General features: G+C 49.5%; 1 protein-coding gene across 3 annotated transcripts in view; it reads right to left on the bottom strand.

The window, feature by feature from the left end:
* The window catches only part of znf827 (zinc finger protein 827), a 39,228-nt gene extending 19,471 nt beyond the window's left edge, over positions 1 to 19,757 (bottom strand). For 2 of the 3 annotated variants that reach the window (XM_037255039.1, XM_037255119.1), the window contains exons 1-4: positions 19,298 to 19,755; positions 4,597 to 5,811; positions 1,685 to 1,857; positions 1,067 to 1,559 (exon numbers count right to left, since the gene is read on the bottom strand). In XM_037255039.1, coding sequence (XP_037110934.1) covers positions 1,067 to 1,559; positions 1,685 to 1,857; positions 4,597 to 5,811; positions 19,298 to 19,340 — 1,924 coding nt within the window. In that variant the 5' untranslated portion in view covers positions 19,341 to 19,755. Of the gene's footprint in view, positions 1 to 1,066; positions 1,560 to 1,684; positions 1,858 to 4,596; positions 5,812 to 19,297 lie in introns of all 3 variants that reach the window. The other variant, XM_037254955.1, reaches the window with a different exon arrangement.
* Positions 19,758 to 20,207: the final 450 nt, after the last annotated feature.

Here is a 20,207-nt window from a genome sequence, read left to right as displayed (position 1 = left end):
GGGGCGGTATTCATTAAAGTCCATAATCATCTGGACTTCATCTTTTATATCCGCCCACATTCACCTTGAATGACGGCCTCAACGTAAGATGTCCGCCGCCTGACACTGCGCTGACATTGGAAGAAGTCACCGCTGGCTCCTCCCTGGAGGAGCCCGGGCTTGATTGCGCAGTCTGGAAGTGAAGTGCAACTGCCATTTGGAGTCGGGGGCACAAAAGGGGGGGGGGGGGGGGGCGTGGCGGAGTGGGGGGCAGTTAGTTAACCGAGTCCTCCTAGTTCCCCCGGCGCATACTGGCTGGGTCACAGGATGGTGAGCCAAGGGCGCTAATCATTTCAAATTATAAATTCCTTTTTAATTATGAATTATGCATACATTTTTAATTAATCTAATGTTCCTGTTTTTTTTCCCGAAGATCTCAATCTAATTACGCAGCATTAAGCGCGAGATTGGCAGCCGTAGCCTCGACCCCGGCGCCGAACCTCACCTGACCTTTTTCCATCAATCTTGCTGACGTCTCTGAGTGGCTCTTTTTATATTCTGCAACACTACAAAATGCCTCTAAACAGCATCACGGGATAAACATTCCCAAAGAACGACGTGTTTGTCACGTTGGTACAAACTATCTTTGGTTCTTTTAAAACTCAATGGCGATAAAAAAAAAACAATCTCAACCTGAATGGCAGCTGATTATGAAACGTGGAGTCCCAGATTAAACTATTTATATTTTTACACATAAGCCAGGGTTGAAAAGTTTAGGTTCTTTTCTTATGCTCAGATTGCATCTGAAACTGAGAATTCCCCGCTGGTCTCGTAACCTCCGCATGGCATGCTATGAATTTGTCTTCATGCAAAGAATGTTTCACGGTTCAGTGTGAAGGTCTTCAGAAAACAACGATAGATGTGAACTCGGTGTATTTTTTCAGATGGAGTGGAGCTTCACGACGCTCAACAATTTGAAATATTTGTCCGTTGATGCTAATCAATTAGTTGTATGCTAACAATGAGAGCCCAGATGGAAGCGCCTTGATCCACCTGACAATACATGTCAATAGCACTGCGTACTAACCTGATAGCTTCATAAGCAGGTCAGTGGCTGTCTTGGTGGTGATGTCCGGGCTGAAGAGGGAGGCCGTGGTTGGACCACTTGGGCTGGAGTGCACCCCGCCGCCTGCGCCCGGCAGGTCCAAGGAGTTGGCGCTGCTCCTAGGTCGCTCCCTGCCCATGCTAAATGGCGACAGGACAGACAGGTCCCGCTCCAGCGGCTCCTCCTTGACGTTGACGTGATTGGACGACGCCTCGCCCGGCGGGGACGACTGCAGCCGGGCGTCCGGATGCAGAGGGGACAGCCGGTTGCCCCTCGAGTCGGCTGGGCCGCCGGCGTCGCCCATCAGGGAGCCCTCGCCTTCGGTGTCGGTGGTGAGCTCCTCTTTCACCTTGACGTCGGTGCGGGGAAAGTGCTGGTGGCAGCGCATGTGGAGCTTCAGGCTGAAGTGACGGGAGGAAGTGAAGGGGCAGAGTTCGCACTGGAACGTCTCACCCCGGTCTTGGTGCTGATGGACCTGGGAGAAGGAGCCCAGGCGTCAAATTGATTTAGTTAGTTAGTTTAGAAGATTTTGTATTTTCTTTACACGCGAGATCAGATTCGGAAATTTTCAGGGTTTATCGAATAGAGACGGCGACTCACCTTCATGTGGGACTTAAGATTGTCTTTGCGGGCGCAGCGGAAGGGACACAGCGGACATTGGTGGCTTTTCAAGCCGGTGTGGATGACCATGTGTCTCTTCCAGTAGCTCTTGCGCTTGATGACCAGACCGCACACAGGACACTGGAACGGTTTGCCGCCGTCTTCCGGTGAGCCTTGAGGGAAGAGACGGCACGTTTAGAAGTGACATTTACAAAAGCCCAATTAAAAGCAGCCTTTTTATGTACTGTGTGATAATGCTGCAGCTTTGTTCCTGTTAAGAAAATCAAATGGAAAGCCTTTTCAGCGTGAGGCAGGTTGGCAAGAAAATTGAACAAAGACCACTGCGGGAAATGTCAGCTGGAAACACCGGCAAAAACCTGAGGTGTTTTTTTTTTTTTTTTAACGTCTCGATTATTGTTGTTGGCTTTATATCCGGCATCCATTACGGCTTAATTGGTCTTATTAGAAGGAGACATGATGGCATTACAAATTCTACGCGGGGCTGTCAGGACGGCTTCATGAGTATTCCGGCCGTGTTCCTCGGTAAAAAACATCTGGTAATCAGTGTTTGGCGAAATGACTGCGCTCAGCCATTCATTGACCTGAGGTGTAAAAGCTCGAGACTGCCTATTTGCAACAATAAATGGCCATCTGCAGCCAGAGCGGAGAGGCAGGGCGGGATGGGGGCGGGGCGGGGGGACATTAAGCTTCTCGGGTGAAGCAAAAAAGGTACCTCGAGACATTCTAAGATTCCGATGCTAACCTAGCGAGCTAACGTAAGATGAACAAGAAAATGGTGTAGTATGCTAACATGCTTTAGCGACGATTCCCAAGACTAGCATGAAAGGCAGAGTACAAATAAAGAACCCAGAGTGACGTCATTGCGCAATTACGCCTTCAATCTCCAGCGCATTGTTGATTAACACAAGTGCCTTGAAGGGCTTTTGCCGACAGCGGCCCGAGAGTTCGCTGTCTACCACCCGCACTTAAATTGTGTCTTAATAGCTCCACTTCAAAGGTATACGTCTGTGTACGATACATCATGTGCTAGTGTACAACCTTTTAAAGCGCTCACTGGCGCAGTGACCGCCGCAGCCTTCGGAAAATGTACAGAATTAAATCAACGCCTCCGGGCCACAGTGAAAATGAGTATTTATTGCACGGGGTCATTTTTGATGGTGAAGGGCTTTTCCGTATGGCTCCGTTTAGCCCAGGCCATCACTTTGAATTGTGCCGTTGCGAAGATGCATATGCAAATTGTAGCACGTTTGCTTTATGCCGTTAAATCAGTGGACAAACAGATGAAACACCGGCGTGGCGGCGACGCTATTTGGTGTCGCTTTACGTGTGTCGTTTTCCATTTGTTGTTACACCTCAAATGTCTTCTATTAAAAATAATTAGGCAGCAGTCAGTAGACTTTTTGGTCTATTTTATATATTTTTTCTTATAATAATGACAATGTTCCTTGTAGAATTTCTGAGCACTGAGTCATTAAATAGATGAATTTAGACATGTGGAGGTCGACTTTATTATTTTCGAGGAAGAGTGAATTCTCTCACATGATGATTTTCTTCTCCGAAAACCCTTTTCCTCTGCCTTTTCTTCTCGTATTAGCATCCGTTTCAACTTTTATATCCACTTAAACTTCTTTCTTGTCATCACTACTCAATCAATGATTCAAAAAATCCTTCGCTTTTGTCAAATCAACCTGGGAGTTAATTATTTATCTTTGCGGAAGTGCGAGCCCGGAGCGCCAAACAACAGCGGGATGACCGCGAGTAAAATCCAGTGAAGGAAAACCAAAATGGAGTTGGGAGCGCTAAATGGAAAAAAAAGAAGCAGACGGAATGAGCACTAAATGGGCTTTACGGTGCGAGTAGCGCGGGGAAGCTAATAAAAAAACAAGGCATGGCCGTCAATAATCAAGGTCACATTTTTCAGTCTGGCGACCAAACAACATACCTGCATTTTTACAGCAGCAGCGCTCGACCTTGACGGCTCGCCGGGTTACAGCAACCCCCGCCTCCCCCCTTAGCCCCTCTTTCAGCACCACCTTTTTAACATGCAGATCACACAATATTACATCGGCCGCCACATCCGTCTCAAGTCAATTTCATCCCGCCATTTTAGATTTGCTCAGGGCTGCGACACAATCCTTCAAAAAGTGCCCATCCGTCTCTTTGAAAACATTCTGTTCTCCCCTAAAGGTTACTTAGTCTCGCCGTCTCTTCTCTTTCCCCCTGTTTGGGTTACACGTGCGCGTTTTCCAGAATAAACGGCGCGCGGGCGGGCGGCGAATGTACACACATCTGTATCCAGTCAGGGGAAAGGATGACGCGCTCGGCCTTAAGGTCTGCCCTCCCGATCAGCCTACCGACGGCTCCGGCGGACTTGGTACCGCGCGAGGGAGGGCTTCCACCCGCTGCTTATTTGGCAGCCCCCCCTGAGCGCCATCGAGCCCGGCGAGGTCTCGGTCGGGAGCCCCCCCGTGGAGCTCGCCCTGGCCTTTTGCGAGACTTGCTTGGTTGGCTGGCTGATGCTTCAGTGTCTTTTTATGAAGGTAATTAAGACTGCGGCGGCTGAAACAAGTTTCAAGGAGTGTTAGGGCCACACTGTGAAGAAGGGCATTCATGATGCCAAAAGTCCTTGAGGATAAAGTCGTCATATCAAGTTTTTTGTATATTATTTAACTTTTTGAAATAATTGTCTGACCCTATTACTATCTGTCCATCTATCTATGCCGATGACATATAGTGACAGGCAGAACAATTAAATATATTATAAATCTATTTGATATTTTTAAATATTAAATATATTTAAATATTATTTGCATTGTGGTGAAATTATCCCAACAGCAATTGCTGCGTTGGCTCCAAGGTTGGGAAACACTGCAGTAGAAGATACCAATTACCTGCTTGGTTGTTGGGTTTCCCTCTTCCTTTGGGTGTGGAGGGCAACAACAGGTCCAGGCCCTGGTTGGGTGTTGACGGCGTGGAGGTTTTGTGGTTCTTGTCCAGCAGGGGCTTGACATCCTCTTGGAGGATGCCGCCGCCACCGCCCGGCAGGGGGGAGCCTTCCTTCTTCTCGGTGAGCAGGTTCCCCGCCGCCCTGGCCGCCACCTCTTTGAGCAAGGCGGCCGACGAGGTCATGGACACGAACGACAGGAAGGACGTCGCAGAGTTCTGCTGGTCGGCGGGCGCAGCGGGCGCCGACGAACCGTGGCTCCTCTCGCTGACTTTCTTGGAAAGCGCGGCCAAAGTGGAGCTGGCCGACTGCGGGCTGAACGGAGAGTTAAAGGCATCGAAACGCACCACGTCGTCGCCCCGGGCACCGGCCCCTCCGAGGGGCGGCACGACGGACGAAGCGTTGGTGGAGGAGGTGGTGGTGGCGGCCGACACGGCGTTCTTGTCTTGAAGCACCGCGTTAGCCGCCGCTTTTAGCTTCTGGATGGCGGAGTCCGGGGAGAGGCTGGACCCGCTGGGCGTGGAGCGGCCGGTGGGTGGCCACTTGTCGGCGACTCCTGCCCATACAAAGCTACCGCCGTTGCTCTGGGAGTTGAAGTGGTCCAGCGGCTCTTGTTTAACGTTGGTGAGCGAGGGCGCCAACGAGGCCGGCGAGGCGGAGCCGCTGTTGTTGTTGGCCAGCTTGCGAGCCAGCGCGCTGAGCTGTTGAGCGTGGTGTGAAGATGGGGAAAGGGTGAGGGGCGATGCAAGCCCTATGGGCGGGGACTCGCCTCCCCGGGACGCCCGCCCCAGAAGGTCCCCCGCGTCCAGCTTCAGCGACCCTGCCTCCAGGAGGCGACGCAGGTTGCTGCTGAGGGGCTTCCCGAGGGCGCGGGACGCCGCCTCGCCGTACAGCGATGACACCACCGACGAGACGGTGTCCTGCGGTGAGAAGGCGCCGCCGCCCAGTCCCAGGAGTTCCAAGGAGGCGCGGTGGACCGGCGTGGGGCAGCCCGTGGGACTCTCGTGGTTGGCGTCCGGGGACGATCCCCTCGGCAGGAAGAGCTCGTCCTGGGTGTCGCCGTAGGACGAAGACTCCGAGCGCGTGTCGGATGCATTCCCGAACCAGCCTTCGTCCTCCGCAGCGCCGCCGTCAGGCCCTCCTTCGTCATTGCTGTCCACATCTACAGGGGGAGAAACGAAGATTAGACATACGCCCTTATCCTTGCTGCTGTTTTGGTTAGCAACATGAGTGATGAATGCATTCACAGGCTTTTGTCCGTGAACTGAGGTTATCACGGTTATGGGGAGAGTCTGTGAAAAGAATTGGGCCAATGAAAATGACCGCCATTACCTTGCTTAAAATGAGCAACCATTTTGAACATTCACGACACAATTACCACTTTATGTCAAAATTCAACGACCATTTCTCATTCAATTTTTTCCGACATAACCTGCACTCTCTGCAAGAGGCTTGGGAGATGTTTTAAGTAATTTTGAGGTCTCTGACATTATTTTTTTTTAAATTCTTCCCACTCTTGGTCTCAAGGAGTAACGACGTTACCATGACAACCCAATCCATCTGGGAGGCTAGACAGCAAAGATTAGGGTAATGGAGGTTATGGAACCCCATTAATATTCATGAGCCCGCAAGATACCAACAGGGAGCCAATAAGGATAGGGTTAAGTTCACCCGGGGTCATTAATATACACTTTGTGTATCAGTATTCATAAGCAAAATATTACAGCTTGCCAGACAAGGGCGAACAAAAGAGGAGTGAGCATTCCTGATACATATTAACAAAACGGACAAGGAACTGTTTCCCGCCTTTGTATGTTACTGGATGACCCAAAAAAAAAAAATTCGATCCACCCGATTGAGAAAAAGCAATTGTTAAAACATGTCTTCACCTTTCACAGGCCCAGCGGCCGCTCTGTGTTTACAGGCTAAAGCAAAACAGTTGCCAGGAAACGCAGCCCCGGCAGCGGCTGGGATCATTAGAGTTGGCTCGTGATCGGACCCGGAACGATGCGCCGTGGTCGTCAAAAGGTGAGCACAGTCACCGGCTCGCCTCAAAGGGCCCTCCGAAAACTGCAAGTTCCGTTTTGTGACACTTAGTTGAACTTCCAAAATTCCCAATCGGCAATCACGCAAGATCCCAACCAAAGTCACACAAGGGTAGACAATACTCAAAGCTAACTGACTAGCCTAGCATAGCACCATTTTACAATATCGTCTTTTCGGTTACTCGGCAATTCCCACTTCCCAGGATGTCAACGGAAAAGCTGCATCCAAAGGTTACTTTGCAACCCGAGTCGGGTTGACCAGCATTGAGAGAAAGTCGCAGAGAAAAGAGTCAGTGTGAGTCATGCGGGGCAGGACTCGACCCATTTCTACGTGACATGCGGAAAAGCGGCGAGGGCCGCTAATGGCTGTAATGTGGTTAGCGGCAAATCACTAGATTGCTGACCTGAGGCGTCTCAAGCTTTGAGGGTGGGGAAGCATCGCAGCTCCGGCGCCAATCCGGCTTTTTGCGGCTACCCTTTGTGCCCCCCCCCCCCTCACAAGTCAGTCTCATGAACAATAAACCAAACAGGCCAGAGTACCAGGCCAAAAACCGCGAGGCTGACTTGCTTGCCATTACTCGCCCGCGCTAGCCCAGTACATACATTAAAGTCCAAATCACGACACGGACAAGGTTTTCATTTGGCACGAGCTCATCCCTGGGAGCACAGCACACGGAGCCGGAGAGATGATTTAAAGCGGATCGCACACTCGCGACAGCTAGAACTGCTTAGCCTGCGGTCCGGCGAATGGTCCCGCTGCTGACAGAGTGGCGGCGACACGGGTTGCGGCAGCTAGCATCTGCCACAGAAAAGGTTGTGGAGGGAGGGAGAGGGGGTGTTTAGCGTTTTGTCGAGGAAAACGGCCTGCAGGGCGCAGTGGTCCGGACATGTTATAGCTCACGATTCAGCAGCAGCACGGCGGCCAGGAACATTCTCACCCGGGTCGCACGGCCGTTAGAACTGGCACATTGTAGACAAAGTGGGAGCCTTAAGGAGTCAAAGTGCAAACGCCGGCTGCGCAAATAGTGACTCGGTAATATGGGAGACGTAGTGCGGGCCGCAGAGTGCCGTGTTTGCTGTATTAACCTTTCACGAGCCAAGCAGCGGGGAGTCAAAGCCTGGAAATTCAGCTAAAAGGGCCGCTTGCCGTATCACACTCTCTATTTGTGGATTTGGCAACATCATTTCGATGATTTGAGGTCAGCGGGGTGGCATCAGTCAAGGTCATGTCCACAAAAACATGTGTAGCCTGTTTTTTTTCCCTTTTTTTTACTATTTCTGCTCGGTATAAATGGTACAACCTGAAAATTTCCCGCCTTTGGAGGCGCTGCATTTGGGGACCGCTGAAAGAGCAAGTGGAGGGGGAATTCCACAGGGGTGTGAAGTTTAATGCCAATCACTCAATTCTTTGGCCATGTTGAGCTGAAAGCAAGTGTAGCGCACACATTTCATGTACAATGCAGTTGCTGGAATAGAAATCGCCTGCGATCCGCCGGAATGCCCAACGAGGTCGCCAAAAACTAGACCTTAACTAAACTTGCATCGGAACAAAAATGAAGGTGCGCCACTTTTTACGCTGAGCAAAAATCAGAGCCCGTGATGTTAGCTCATAACAGTGAAAGTTAAAGTCAGGAGAGAAAAGGGGGAGAAAAAAAAAAGCAAGGAGTGGACTAAAGGTAGGTCGAGTTGGGGGGGGGGGGGGGTCACCCGCCATATGACTTGTGTTAGGCTGCACACACACACACGCACTCACACACACACACAGATACAAAGCCATTCTGTCACTTAGCCAGGCATGAAAATTGGCCTCACTGACCTCAGGCCCCGAAGAGCGCAGAGGGAGGAGACGGCAAGGCGAAAGGGACGGATGGAAGAATGAGAAAGGGGAGGGCAGGAAAGAAGAGGAGGCCATTAGCCGATTAACGGGGGGAGAGGGGTGCGCATCAATACAGCGGCTATGTCAAAAGGAGAGAGACGTGTCCGAGAGTGAATACAGTGCAGAGGAGGTCGAGGAGGAGGGCGGCAAATGCTGACATCAGAGGATAAGCTAACGTGCCGTTCCGCAGGCTATCCCCCGTCGGCGGCCATTTCGAGAAATACAATTCGACGACCAAACAATTGTTCATTTTTATCAGACTTCATCAAAGGATGGCTTCGACCTAAATGAGGGGAAAACTGGCAGTATGTGTGATTAGCACCTGTTGCTAATAAAAACAGCAGCACCGCCCAAAGCACTTTAGTCTCCATAGTCAAGCAGTAGCACGATGATTATCCTAAATTATGCAATGCGGGTTTAAATTGAAGTGGTTTTTGTGGAATCTGTTTTTCAGCCTCCGGAATCAACTCTCGCAAAGAACTTGACGCACGGCAGGTTAACACTTAACACTAGCCGGCGGTGAGTCACACTTACACCACTGACGAATATGCCACCCATGCTGTTACTTAGATACTTCTTCTTTTTTTAGCCTGACACTGTTATACAGGACAAGTGACAATATTTGTCAAAATGAATGTCGCTCTGCATAAATAGGAGGATGAATTGCATCGGGGCAACAATGTAAATTAGGCTCTGACCCGCTTTAACGGCCATTTTCATTTAAATGTCTGCCTGGATGCACAAAATGGAGGCATTGTGGAATTTACTATTACTGCTGGCGACGCAGTGTGCATATAAACAGCTTGGATTCATATTAACAACTAGCGCACCCTTTTTTTCTTTATTTATAGACATCACCACATGTCTAACACTTGCTCTAGTCGCAAAAAGATGTGCAGGTTTTCAATTTCAATCGTAAGGGAGCACCGCAGAGCGCCATCAAACACTGTCATGTAATTATTATTAATTATAATCCTTGTTTGTAAGATACGCTACTCCTTCAAATCACAATAAAGTTGGCGAATCACATTTTACGTCTCCAACCTCGATGGAAATGATGTGAGAGGGCGTGTGATTATGACACCAGACTGACATTCCACTTCACACTGTCAAGTTGGTGCACCCCCGTCCACTACACTCACCCTGGGGGAAAAGAAAAAAAGTCACGTGTAATTGTTAGACCAGATCTTGGACTCTCAAGTTGCACCCCCAGTTTTAGAATCCCTGTTTTCAAGTCATGCGCACCTTTCCATACAATGACAGATTTGGCGCACCTTTATGTCCCAATTGCACCTCGGGGAAATAAAGCATCTGAGTTGCTAATTACTTAACCAGACGAATTTTGACGGGTGCTTGCACCAGTTTTGGAGGCCTTGCCCTAACTGGATGATTTAACACCATTACTTGATCTATTGTATATTTGGTCAAGTTTTCAAACGCCCCCTCTCTCCATCATTTTAGGCTTGTTGACTCAATGACACATCTAAGGCTATACGAGTGAGTGTACGCTGTGTTTTTCCTCTCCCCGTAACGTGAGATGCCAAAAAATGTAGGAGAAAAATAAACGGGTGGGGGTAAAGTGCACTTGGTCTGCAATGAGGAATTTCAGAGGTCTGGCTGTTTTTTGGGGGACTTTTTTTTAGGGGGGGGGGGGTCTCGGTCCTCTTATTCCCTTCCAAGAACACTTCTCCTTCCTGTTTCACCTCTGGCGCAACGCCCGACGTCGCCACAGACCGCAGAGGCCAAGGCCAAAAATACACAGATGGTAATTTGCGCTACATTTCAATCCAAGTCAAGGACTCAATCGGACTGTCCTATATGGACACAATGCTTACTGTACTTGCTATCATTTCAAGTTACCTTCAAGCCATGTTTTATGTCCATTTAGCTTGACTTGCCCATTTTGAGACGCAACCTACAAGAAGGGTTGCCTCGAATGCAGCGCTCCCAGTTAGCTTCTGCGGATCATGGTGACATTAAAAAGAGCTAGAGAACTAAAGCGAAGGATTCCTCGGCGAAGCCGTTCGGATCCGCCATGTGCCAATTAATAGAATTACCTTCCACCTCGGGAGGAGCGTTATTCATTTGGCGAGACTCGGCGGGCGCCGGCGGAGCGTCTCTCCTACCATATTGTCCGGCGAGCGCTAATAAGGCAGTCCTGACCACCGGGCGCGCTCATTAGCATAGCCCGCAGCCGTAGCAACCCCTGCCAGGGCCCAGCCGGACACTTAATTACTGCCACAGCTCCTTCTTCACGACATCCATACTCGCTGCCTTCCTTCCTGCGTTCTCACCCCCTTGCCCTGACCTTCTTAACCCACAAGCAAGAAAGACGCCACTTCGGGGAAGATGTGTGCTGAAGCATTTTTTCGATGTGAGGGCTTTAGTTAAGTATCTGCTGGTGGTCAAGGGTGAGGAACCTAGGGGTCGTGGGCCATAATGGGGCCGGCCTTGAAATTGCTTTGTTGCTAGCATCATTTTAGATTAGCGTTGCGAGTCCACAGGTGGTGGCTATACTTGAATGTAAAAAGCTGTCAAGATCAGGTTGTGTCTGTGCTTGTTAGCTTTTTGTTGCATCGTTGATCAGGATTAATTGATTCCAACCTAAGTCAAACTAACTGCAGCTTTTACAGTGTCCCAATTATTTCGACATCATGTCATAAGAGACTACAAAAAATAAAAAATTGTACAGTACGTATCCATCTCCAACTGAAATACGGATGGGCAGCAATAAGCGCAAAATGTCCCTTTTTTGCCACTACGGCGATTTACAAACAATACATGGACGCCTCACATACTCCCACCTTCCACCCTCCTACTCGCTCTCACTTTTCTAGCACACACACACACGCATTCGGACACAAACACACACACACAAGCACACAATCACCTCTGTGAGCTGCTTCGGCATGCCAGAAAACTACACAGCAGGGTGATGGCCTGTTCTTTTCACACTTTCCTTGCCCAAAAGAATCGCAGGCTGTCTTTTCGAGATTGCCACTTTGACACTTTCCCGCGTCTGCTGCGAATGAATTAAAACGCCTTTTCATCAGCGGCGGCCGAGTCTTTTTTCGGAGTCGTCACGAGATACGATGTGCCAGTTGAGTGGCATGTTAAGGTAAGTGTAAAAAAAAAAAAGAAAAAATCATTTGGACTTGAAACGAACAACCGCTTGTTTTTATCCGCCGTCTCCGCATGAACGCACTCCCAACGCTTGTCTCTCAGCATCCCCCGCAATCAGCAGAGGAGCCAAGAGGATGAGCGAGGAGGGAAAACCGGGCCGCTATTGGTTTGACATCCGTTTGGCCGGGGCGCCGCTCAAGGACGACGAGAACACTAATCAGGATTTGTCCCGGTCCCTGCTCCTACTAGCACTCCGCAGCCTAAAAAGGCAAGCGAGAGAAAAAAAACAACGAGAGGAGCTAACGGCTAATTTACATGCAGGTCCAGGGAGGATGAGGCAAGTGGGTGGAGGTGTTGTTCTGTTTTCAATCTCCATGTGAAACCAGGACAGCGGATGGGAACGAGAGACATTGTTACGTCCGCACCCGCCTCGCTTTTCCAACATGGAGACGCACGGGCGACGATGCGCTTGTTTACTCGGCTCCGCACCAGGTTGCGACCTCAGGCTGCCGCATTCAAAGGCATCCTTCACTCGCCCGAGCAGGCTCGGTGGCATAATGATCGCTATGACAACCGTCACTTAGAGCCGCGGGTAGGTGGAGGAGACGCGTCAGCTTCTTGTCTCCGCGATGATGATCTCATTTCTGCCTGCCGGATACGACAAGGTCAAAGCGCTCAAAGTGCGGATGCCCGTCACATGCTCAGGACGCAACGGCGTTAGCAAACATTTACGCGGTTCTGGTGATCGGGTGGGAAGACGGAATGCGGTGGGCGGGACTTTATCACGGCACTGGAAGTTGGTTTTGATTGATTGATTGAATATTTATTGATCCCCAGGGGTGGGGAAATTCAGGCCCCAGCAGTATCCATACCACAGAGTGGGTATACAAAAGACACACAGACGGCATGAGCACAACTCAATAGGCTCTCATAAGGCTGCCACAAAGAAAGTCAGAAAGTGCACAAGATAAAAGTCATCAAAGCAAAAACAAAGCTAAAAGACAAAGGAAAAAAAGTAACAGCGGCCAACCAGCACCCCTCAATACAAGAGAACACCCCAAAACACACAAAATAGCCTCCACGGGGTCCATAGACAGGTGTAAGGGCAGTCCAGTTCAACGCCGCCCAATGGACCGTGGTCGTGAATCGGTGAAAAACATCACAAAGCAGGCAAGCGTGTGAGCAGCGTCCTGGGCACCCAGTCGGGTGCACGTGCAGATGGTCACCACGGGGCTAGCATGGCGAAAGTCGTTGGTTCCGACGAGCACGAGGGAGCGGACTCCCCACAGGGGTCGCGGCTGCAAGGCCAAGGATATCACTGGCCGGATAAGCAGGAAGCCGTCGTAGAGTTACGCCGGCCTCGACCGATGATCCCGGTCCCACGAAGAAAAAAAATAAAGAAAAAACATCCGATCCGAAGAGATACCGAGGTGCGGTAGAAGGCACCAGCATCGCCGAATGGACAAAAAGACAGAAAGAAAAAGGAGAAAAGAAGGAAATAAAGAGGAAAAGAGAGAACACTGCTGGGAGGCAGCCACTTACGGCGCCATACCGGAAGAAGAATTTTTACCGAGTAACGCAGATTTCCCAAACTTTTAAAGTCACCTCCTTAATAGAAAATGCTGCATCCCTGTCAACCCATCCCAAAACACGCTATCGCCAAAACGATAGTAACTTCTCTGGATTTTTGCCGGCGGCCAAACACTTTGTCTTTTTATCCAGCATATGTATTTATCGAGGTGATATAGTGTTTCGCCAGAGCGCTACTAATGCGAGTCGATAAAATAAACTAAAAAAACTCCATGCCTGCTCTATGCACTGTCCCCGTTTAACAGCATCACACGGGCAGATGTTAGCAGACCTGGTTAAAAGACATTAGCCCCATGGCTTCCTCTTGACTGCAATGTGAAAACACACTAAGAGGAAAGAGCGAGAAGAGGGTGGCGGCGGCGTAGCCTGGCTAGTGCATTAAAGGCTAAATAGAGGCAGGCCGTGCACGAGATGCCTCCCGCACTCGTCTACCCACACAGGAAGTGAGGTCACAGCACAGTGCCGCGCCAAGCGGAATGCGTTCGTTTGGCAAGAGCGGAGAGGTGGGGGGCAAAAGATCATCGTGTTGGCCTGCAGCCATTTTAAGGAGCCGGCAAATATACGGAATAATATACATCTGCTGATAAGCACTACTTAAGACTTAGATTTTCTGCCACTTTAGTAAGCAGCTCTTGATTAAGTGCACAGCCTTGGTTGCAAGTCGCAACATAACGTGGCGTAGTTGGTGTGGCATCACAAAAAAAAAAAGCTCAGGAAAAAAACAAATCGAGTTTGGGTCATTTTTTTTGTCATTGCCACTTAACTAGGTTAGGATTTGATTGGCGATATTGATTGCTCGTTTGCAACGATTTGAGCCACAAACTTTCCAGTTCCACGCGCCGGTTAGGCAATGTGCATGTTCCGCATTGGCGAAATGGCTCCTCTCAGATGATATAAGCATTTTTTTTTTCTTCCCCCTTACAAAGTCATTTAGCGGCTTTCTAGGAGCGAAACGTGAGCGCCGGGCGATAAATCAGCACACTGTTTAGAGCGGGCGTCTGGCACAGAACACCACCACCACCACCACCTCCTCTACTTCCTCCCCCTCCTCCTCTTATGCTCTCCATCCCTCATGCCTGTTAAAGGCTTGTCCTGCAGGGCCTGGATGCACTTGTGTGGTACAACAACAACAGAGAAACCGCCCAAAGCTCTTAGCGGCTCTTCCTCTCCACTTCGCCGCCACCCCCCCAATCTATCTATTGCGCACTCTCTCCGCCACCAGCAGCATGCTCCATCGCTCTGTCTTTCCCAGCTGCACCGGCGAGCTGTTCCGTGTGTAACGCTGCCAGCTAAAAGCCTCGCTACTCCTGCGAGATTGCCTCTACTCGCCAAAACGGGCAGCTCCGTGAGCTGTGGATCTACATGTTGCGATTTGTCAACATAGGACGGGCGTCATTCGGGGTTCTGTCCGAATGTACGCACTATTCCTTATTTCGTGCACTATTAAGGGGTGACGCCATTAAGTAGGGGTGTCCAAATGTCGGACCTGTCCAAATACTCCCTGCTGCGCTATTTGCGGCCTCTGCGCAGCTCATGCGCAGAAGCTTGCTAATGGACGGCAACTATACTAGGACAAAACAGGTAGGTGACCTAAAAATACGTAAGAGTTTGCAAAGTTGATTCAATTGTAAACGTAATACCATAGAATGTGATATTAGAACTGCAAAGATTTGAAAGTGTGAATATTTGGACAGAGCCTCCAGGGAGTATAAATGTAGGGCACTTACCCACAATGCACTTGGAAAAAAGTAGTGACCATCGATGTTGGCCCGCAAACGAATAGTTTAGATAAGTGAGGAGAATCATTTTCCAAGCCATAAATGCTTGGTACATATAAATATTGCCCAACAGGGTCCAATAAAAGTTGTCATCTATACTCGAACGCTGGACAGCAACAAGATCGACAAAAGTGAAAAAATATGACATAGTTGAACGCGTGAAGTGCACTTTCAAAGTTCAGGAACAAAAGCGGCCGACTTGTCTTGGTGCACTCTCATTTGTCTCCAGCTGCAAATAAGGTTAACATTTATGTGTCGCCATCGATCCAAACATAGGGGCCTTGCTACTTTGGTGAAACCGGGCCCATTAAACCTTACCCTGCTAACTGTTAATCCTCATCAGCCTCAGTGATTTCAGGTACTATCAAACGAAACACACACAAACACACACACGCAGTAGCCGCCTGTGACAGCGCGTGGTGAATTCATTTCCCAGTTCAAGCTTGTGTATCATTATTCGCTTGAGCTCCGATCGACCGACACAGCCAGAGACCCCGATGACCATCCATCTGAGGAGGGGAAGGTGTGGGGGGGTGGTGATAGTGAGGGAAAGGGGGATTCTAGCCAGAAATTCCCCCTTACATTTTATGCCAAGGGTGAAATGGAAACCTGCTCTCGTTTTCCTTTTCTCTTAATCCAACGTTTTCAACTCCAGGCCGCAGCAAGGTCATCATAATCATAGTGAGTGGAAGGCAGCCAGAGAGCCGCCCGGCGTGCCGCTGAGCTGGATAGCGAGAGCAAAGCAGAATTGGTGAGAATTCAACCCGACAACACAATGAGCCCTTCTAAAAAGTCACCAAAGCTCGAACGTACTTCCTGTCTGACCGCCTTCGCACGGACTCAAGACCGGTCCACTTTCCGACCTCAACCGCACACGACGCACTTCCCGCTACATCCTTTGAGATTCAAGACGATGAAAACAAATGATGACCTCGTGGATGATTTATTGAAAACTATTTGGTAGGCATCAAAAGAGTCCGGGAAACTTTTGGTTCCAGGAACAACCGGAACCAAGAACGGCAGATGTGATCGTGTGAAACTACAGCTCCTAATTGTCACGATGCCTTATAAGGCCACACTCTACTGCGAGGCAGTGCCCTTCCCACTTGCGCTTGGTGACAAACAATACTCGGTGGCGGCGGCGTCCTTGTATGATGCGTCCCTCGCGGAATTTACAGACGAGCGAGTAATAACGAAGTAAAAACGACACAAATAAAAAGAGCCCCGCAAGGTCACGGAAGAAGACGAAGAGTGCTTTTCACGGAGGCAACAAAGGTCATGTTTACTTGTCAAGAGTGACGGCGCCATACTGTACCGTGACCTCCGTAGCTGGCTTATGGACTCACACACACATGCTCATCTTTCCAGGCTGTGCACACAGACACACACTTGGGTGAAAAATCTCTCACAAGTTTTACGATACAAAGAAACAGAGAAAACGTACTTACACTCCCATTTGTTTGTTATAAACAAAGTTCTGGGTGATGTTTGTTTGTGGAATATAAATCAAATGAGCAAAATCCACTTGTTTTTAATCCATCACAGGGGGCGGCCATTTTGCCACTTGCTGTCGACTGATAATGACGTCACAGTTGACAGTTTTCACAACCAATCACGGCTCACCAGTTTTCTGAAGATGAGCTGTGATTGGTTGTGACCTTATGACCTAGCTACTGTGATGTCATTTTCAGTCGACAGCAAGTGGCAAAATGGCTGCCCCTTGAGCAGGTACTTCCACAAATGTAATATTAATCAGAACGTGTTTAGACTAGTGGGGGCACATACAAAATATTATTAAGACGTTTTGGGGGATATCTTCCCCTTTAATAAAACAAATGATCCAAACTGAATTTGCATTCATTCCTCCCACAACATGCAAACTCAAAACTGCGTTCCTGGTTAGCTTATCAGCTTCTACATCTGTTTGCTTGCGCAAACCCTGAGTAAATCCAGCCCTAAGTCAACAACAACAATGTAAAACAAAGACGGGGTGGGGAAAAATAGACATGAGGGCAAACATCTGTATGACAGCAGTTTTGCACAATCATCCTGCACATACTCCACAAGCAGCCCCTCACTCCGCACCCAAGAAGGTGACAACGAGTCTGACAAGGACAACCTCTCGTTGTCTGCCACACGTGTGAAATGACAACACGGCTTCTTCCTTTCGCATTGTCCGCCATTCATGTGTGAAAACCGACTTTACGTGACGAGAACACGGCAGGACTCGCAAACAGAAGGACTCAAATTCACCCTACCAGCCACAGAAGCTCCATATTAAAGTCCTTCCACCCACCTTCTTTGAATTAATTCGGGTTCGGGCCCAGCAGTGGCTGGGAATCAAACCCATGTCATGTACCACAACACTACCAGAGCACAAAACGGAGAACGCTAATTTGAGCTGGGGTGGCCGCCACATTGGAAGCCAGCGAGTGCACAATGCAGGGGGACGGGAGGGAAGAACTGAGAAAAAAAAAAAACCTCAGCTCAGGTGCCAATACTTCACGTACTCCCCTCATCCTGTAAACATAAAACATACACCAAAAAATAATAAACAAGACTTTTGAAAAGTATTATGACTAGAAAAGAAGCCATGCTAACTGCTAAACTATCGCAAAACAATCGCCAGAATAAGAGATGGGCAAAAAGCGATTATTTAAAAAAAAGGGGCCAATTAATTCATTTATTTTTACAAAGCCAACAAATTCTAATTGAAAATAAAATAGAGGAAATAACACAGGTGAATTGGATGAACAGGAGCGTGACGCAATTTTGCACCGGTGCTTGTAATTGGTTATACGAGAAAGACGCATCACTTCCATTTTTTTGTGGTGATTCAACCCACGCAGTCCGCAAGTATGTTGCCAGTCGATGCCAAGCAACGATATACAACAAATGTTCTGTACAATAGCAGCGCCCGGGTTTGCCGGATCCTTACACAATTACGACACATGTATCGGCAACTTTTACCCAACCTGCAGCATTCAGACTAATCTTTAAAATTTTACTGTGAAAGATTTGAATAACAAATTCTTGAATTTCATCGAAATGCAACTTAGAGATTCAAACACCAAACCTCACAACTGTGAGACATACATAGTAACCACCGCAGGCCATTTTGTCCCCCAAACTTCGTGCATATTACCTTACAGGTTCTGGGTTAGAATCCCGGCTCAGTGTGAGCCTCTTCAAACTTCCTTTACCCAAAAGTCGGAACCCAAAACAAAGCAGCGCTACACTTCACATGTAACATAACACACACAGTGCAGCATCATAACAATACAAGGAACCGAAAAAGCCTCTCCAGTCATTGCTCCACCATGAACCCATAGCGACCCGAGTGTGCGACCGCAGCCTCCCCTTTCCTCCCTGCCTGTGCCGATCCAAACATATGATGGTGGGTCAAATTTGAAGAGACAAAGTAGGGAGCTCGCTAAAAGAAGAAAAGGGGTGTGGGGAGGGGGGATGGTGTTATTATTAAAAAGAGGGCTACTGCGGCACGACATTGGCATTTGTGTCGCTTCCCCCCTCGTCTAACCGCGTTATTGATCCGATCTGTCTGCAATGAATGCCTGCGAAGGGGAAGAAGAGGAAGGAGGAAGATGAAGAGGAGCAGAAGGGGGGGGGGGGGGACCATGAACTTCAGGTGACCGATCATGGCCACTCTTGACAGGCGAGAAACTAGAAAATGGTGGGGGGAAAAATCTTTTCATACTTTCTTATTTTAAGGAATGAAGTGGAGGTGCTAGCTAATGCTAACCAGGCTTCGGTGGGGGGGAGCAAGTCGAGCCAGACTCGGGCTTGTCTGATCCGGCTGACCCTTCGTTTTATTGCGGCCACACTCCCCGGGTCCTCCCGGAGAAGCCACCTAAGCAGGCGGACATGTTAGCAAAAACACCGCGGTGGCGTTCTCTCTCTCCCCCCCAGCTTGCCTTCGTCTTCTTCGTGCTCCTCTTCCTCCTCCTCTGCTCCCCGCACACATAGAACCCGCAACCTTTGGCGAGCTGTTTTTTTTTTTTTTTTGAGGAGGAAGAAAAATCGATTATGAACGTCTCGCTCGCTTACGGTTCCTCCCGCTGCTCTCGGGGGCTGGCTAAAGCGTCGCCAACAACATGGCTGCCTCGCTCGGACCCGCAAAAAAAAGAAGAACCCGGGGAGGAATATAACCTAGCCTCTTTTGTCTCTTTCACCTCTTTAACCCCACCGAGAATGGCGCACACAAGCCGCGAGACTTACGTGAAGGCAGGCGCTTGGGTTGCTCCTGCTTCCTCCTTGGCATTTTCCTCCCCAAAACGCTTGTTTTTAAATCACATTCTCGTCCTGGCGCGGGGAGACGGAAGAAAAGAGGCTCGCTCCCATTTGAAGGAGACCGGAGGGGACGGACGGACGGCGGGCGGGCGGGCAGGCAGGAGGGCGGGCTGCCGCTGCTCCTCGCTCGGTCTTGCACCTGGCTGGCTTCGCTCGCTTCAGAGCGGGACCGTCGGTCGAAGGGGGAGACGAGAGATAGAGAGAGGCGAGAGGGGGGAAAATAGGGGAGCCCGGGCCGCGGAGGAGGGGGCGCCGCCTGGGCCGCTTTGCCTTGCTCGCTCGGCTGTCTTGACTGCTGTGCGCCTCGGAGCCCCCCTAACTAACACTAATGCGGGGGATCAAAGGGCAGCAACAGCAGAGCAGACGGGCGCGCGCGCGCACGCTCGCTCACACGCGCGCACGCCGTACTGGCTTGCCCGCGCGCGCGCACACACACGCGGCGAGTGGCTGAGGTGCTCGCCCCCGCGACAAGCAAGGTGCCCCCCAAAAGCTTTGTAGTGTACGTACTGTATTGACAACAACAGCCTACTTCCTCACCATATTGTCATCTGCACATCCAATTGGATGAATTGTAATTCAGCACTCCATTTTATTTCACTGTCAAATAATATTATACTTTTCACTTTGTTCAAATATTACTGAGCTATCTATGTATTATAGTTTATTTCGTACTTATTCAACATCATCTTTCTGTCTGTCTGTCTAGTTGTTTTAGCACATCACCTTCCCACTGGTGCATTTCATGAAGCATGTTTTATTACTGCAGTACGACGCTCCACACAGTCTCCACTTTGACGCAGGGCTGCCTGCCCTTAGTCTCCTTTTGTATCAAATCCGT

This window comes from Syngnathus acus, chromosome 1 (assembly GCF_901709675.1).
Source record: "Syngnathus acus chromosome 1, fSynAcu1.2, whole genome shotgun sequence".
NCBI lineage: Eukaryota > Metazoa > Chordata > Actinopteri > Syngnathiformes > Syngnathidae > Syngnathus > Syngnathus acus.
The sequence above is the reverse complement of the archived record's forward strand: the minus strand, read 5'-3'. Positions and strand labels throughout refer to the sequence as shown.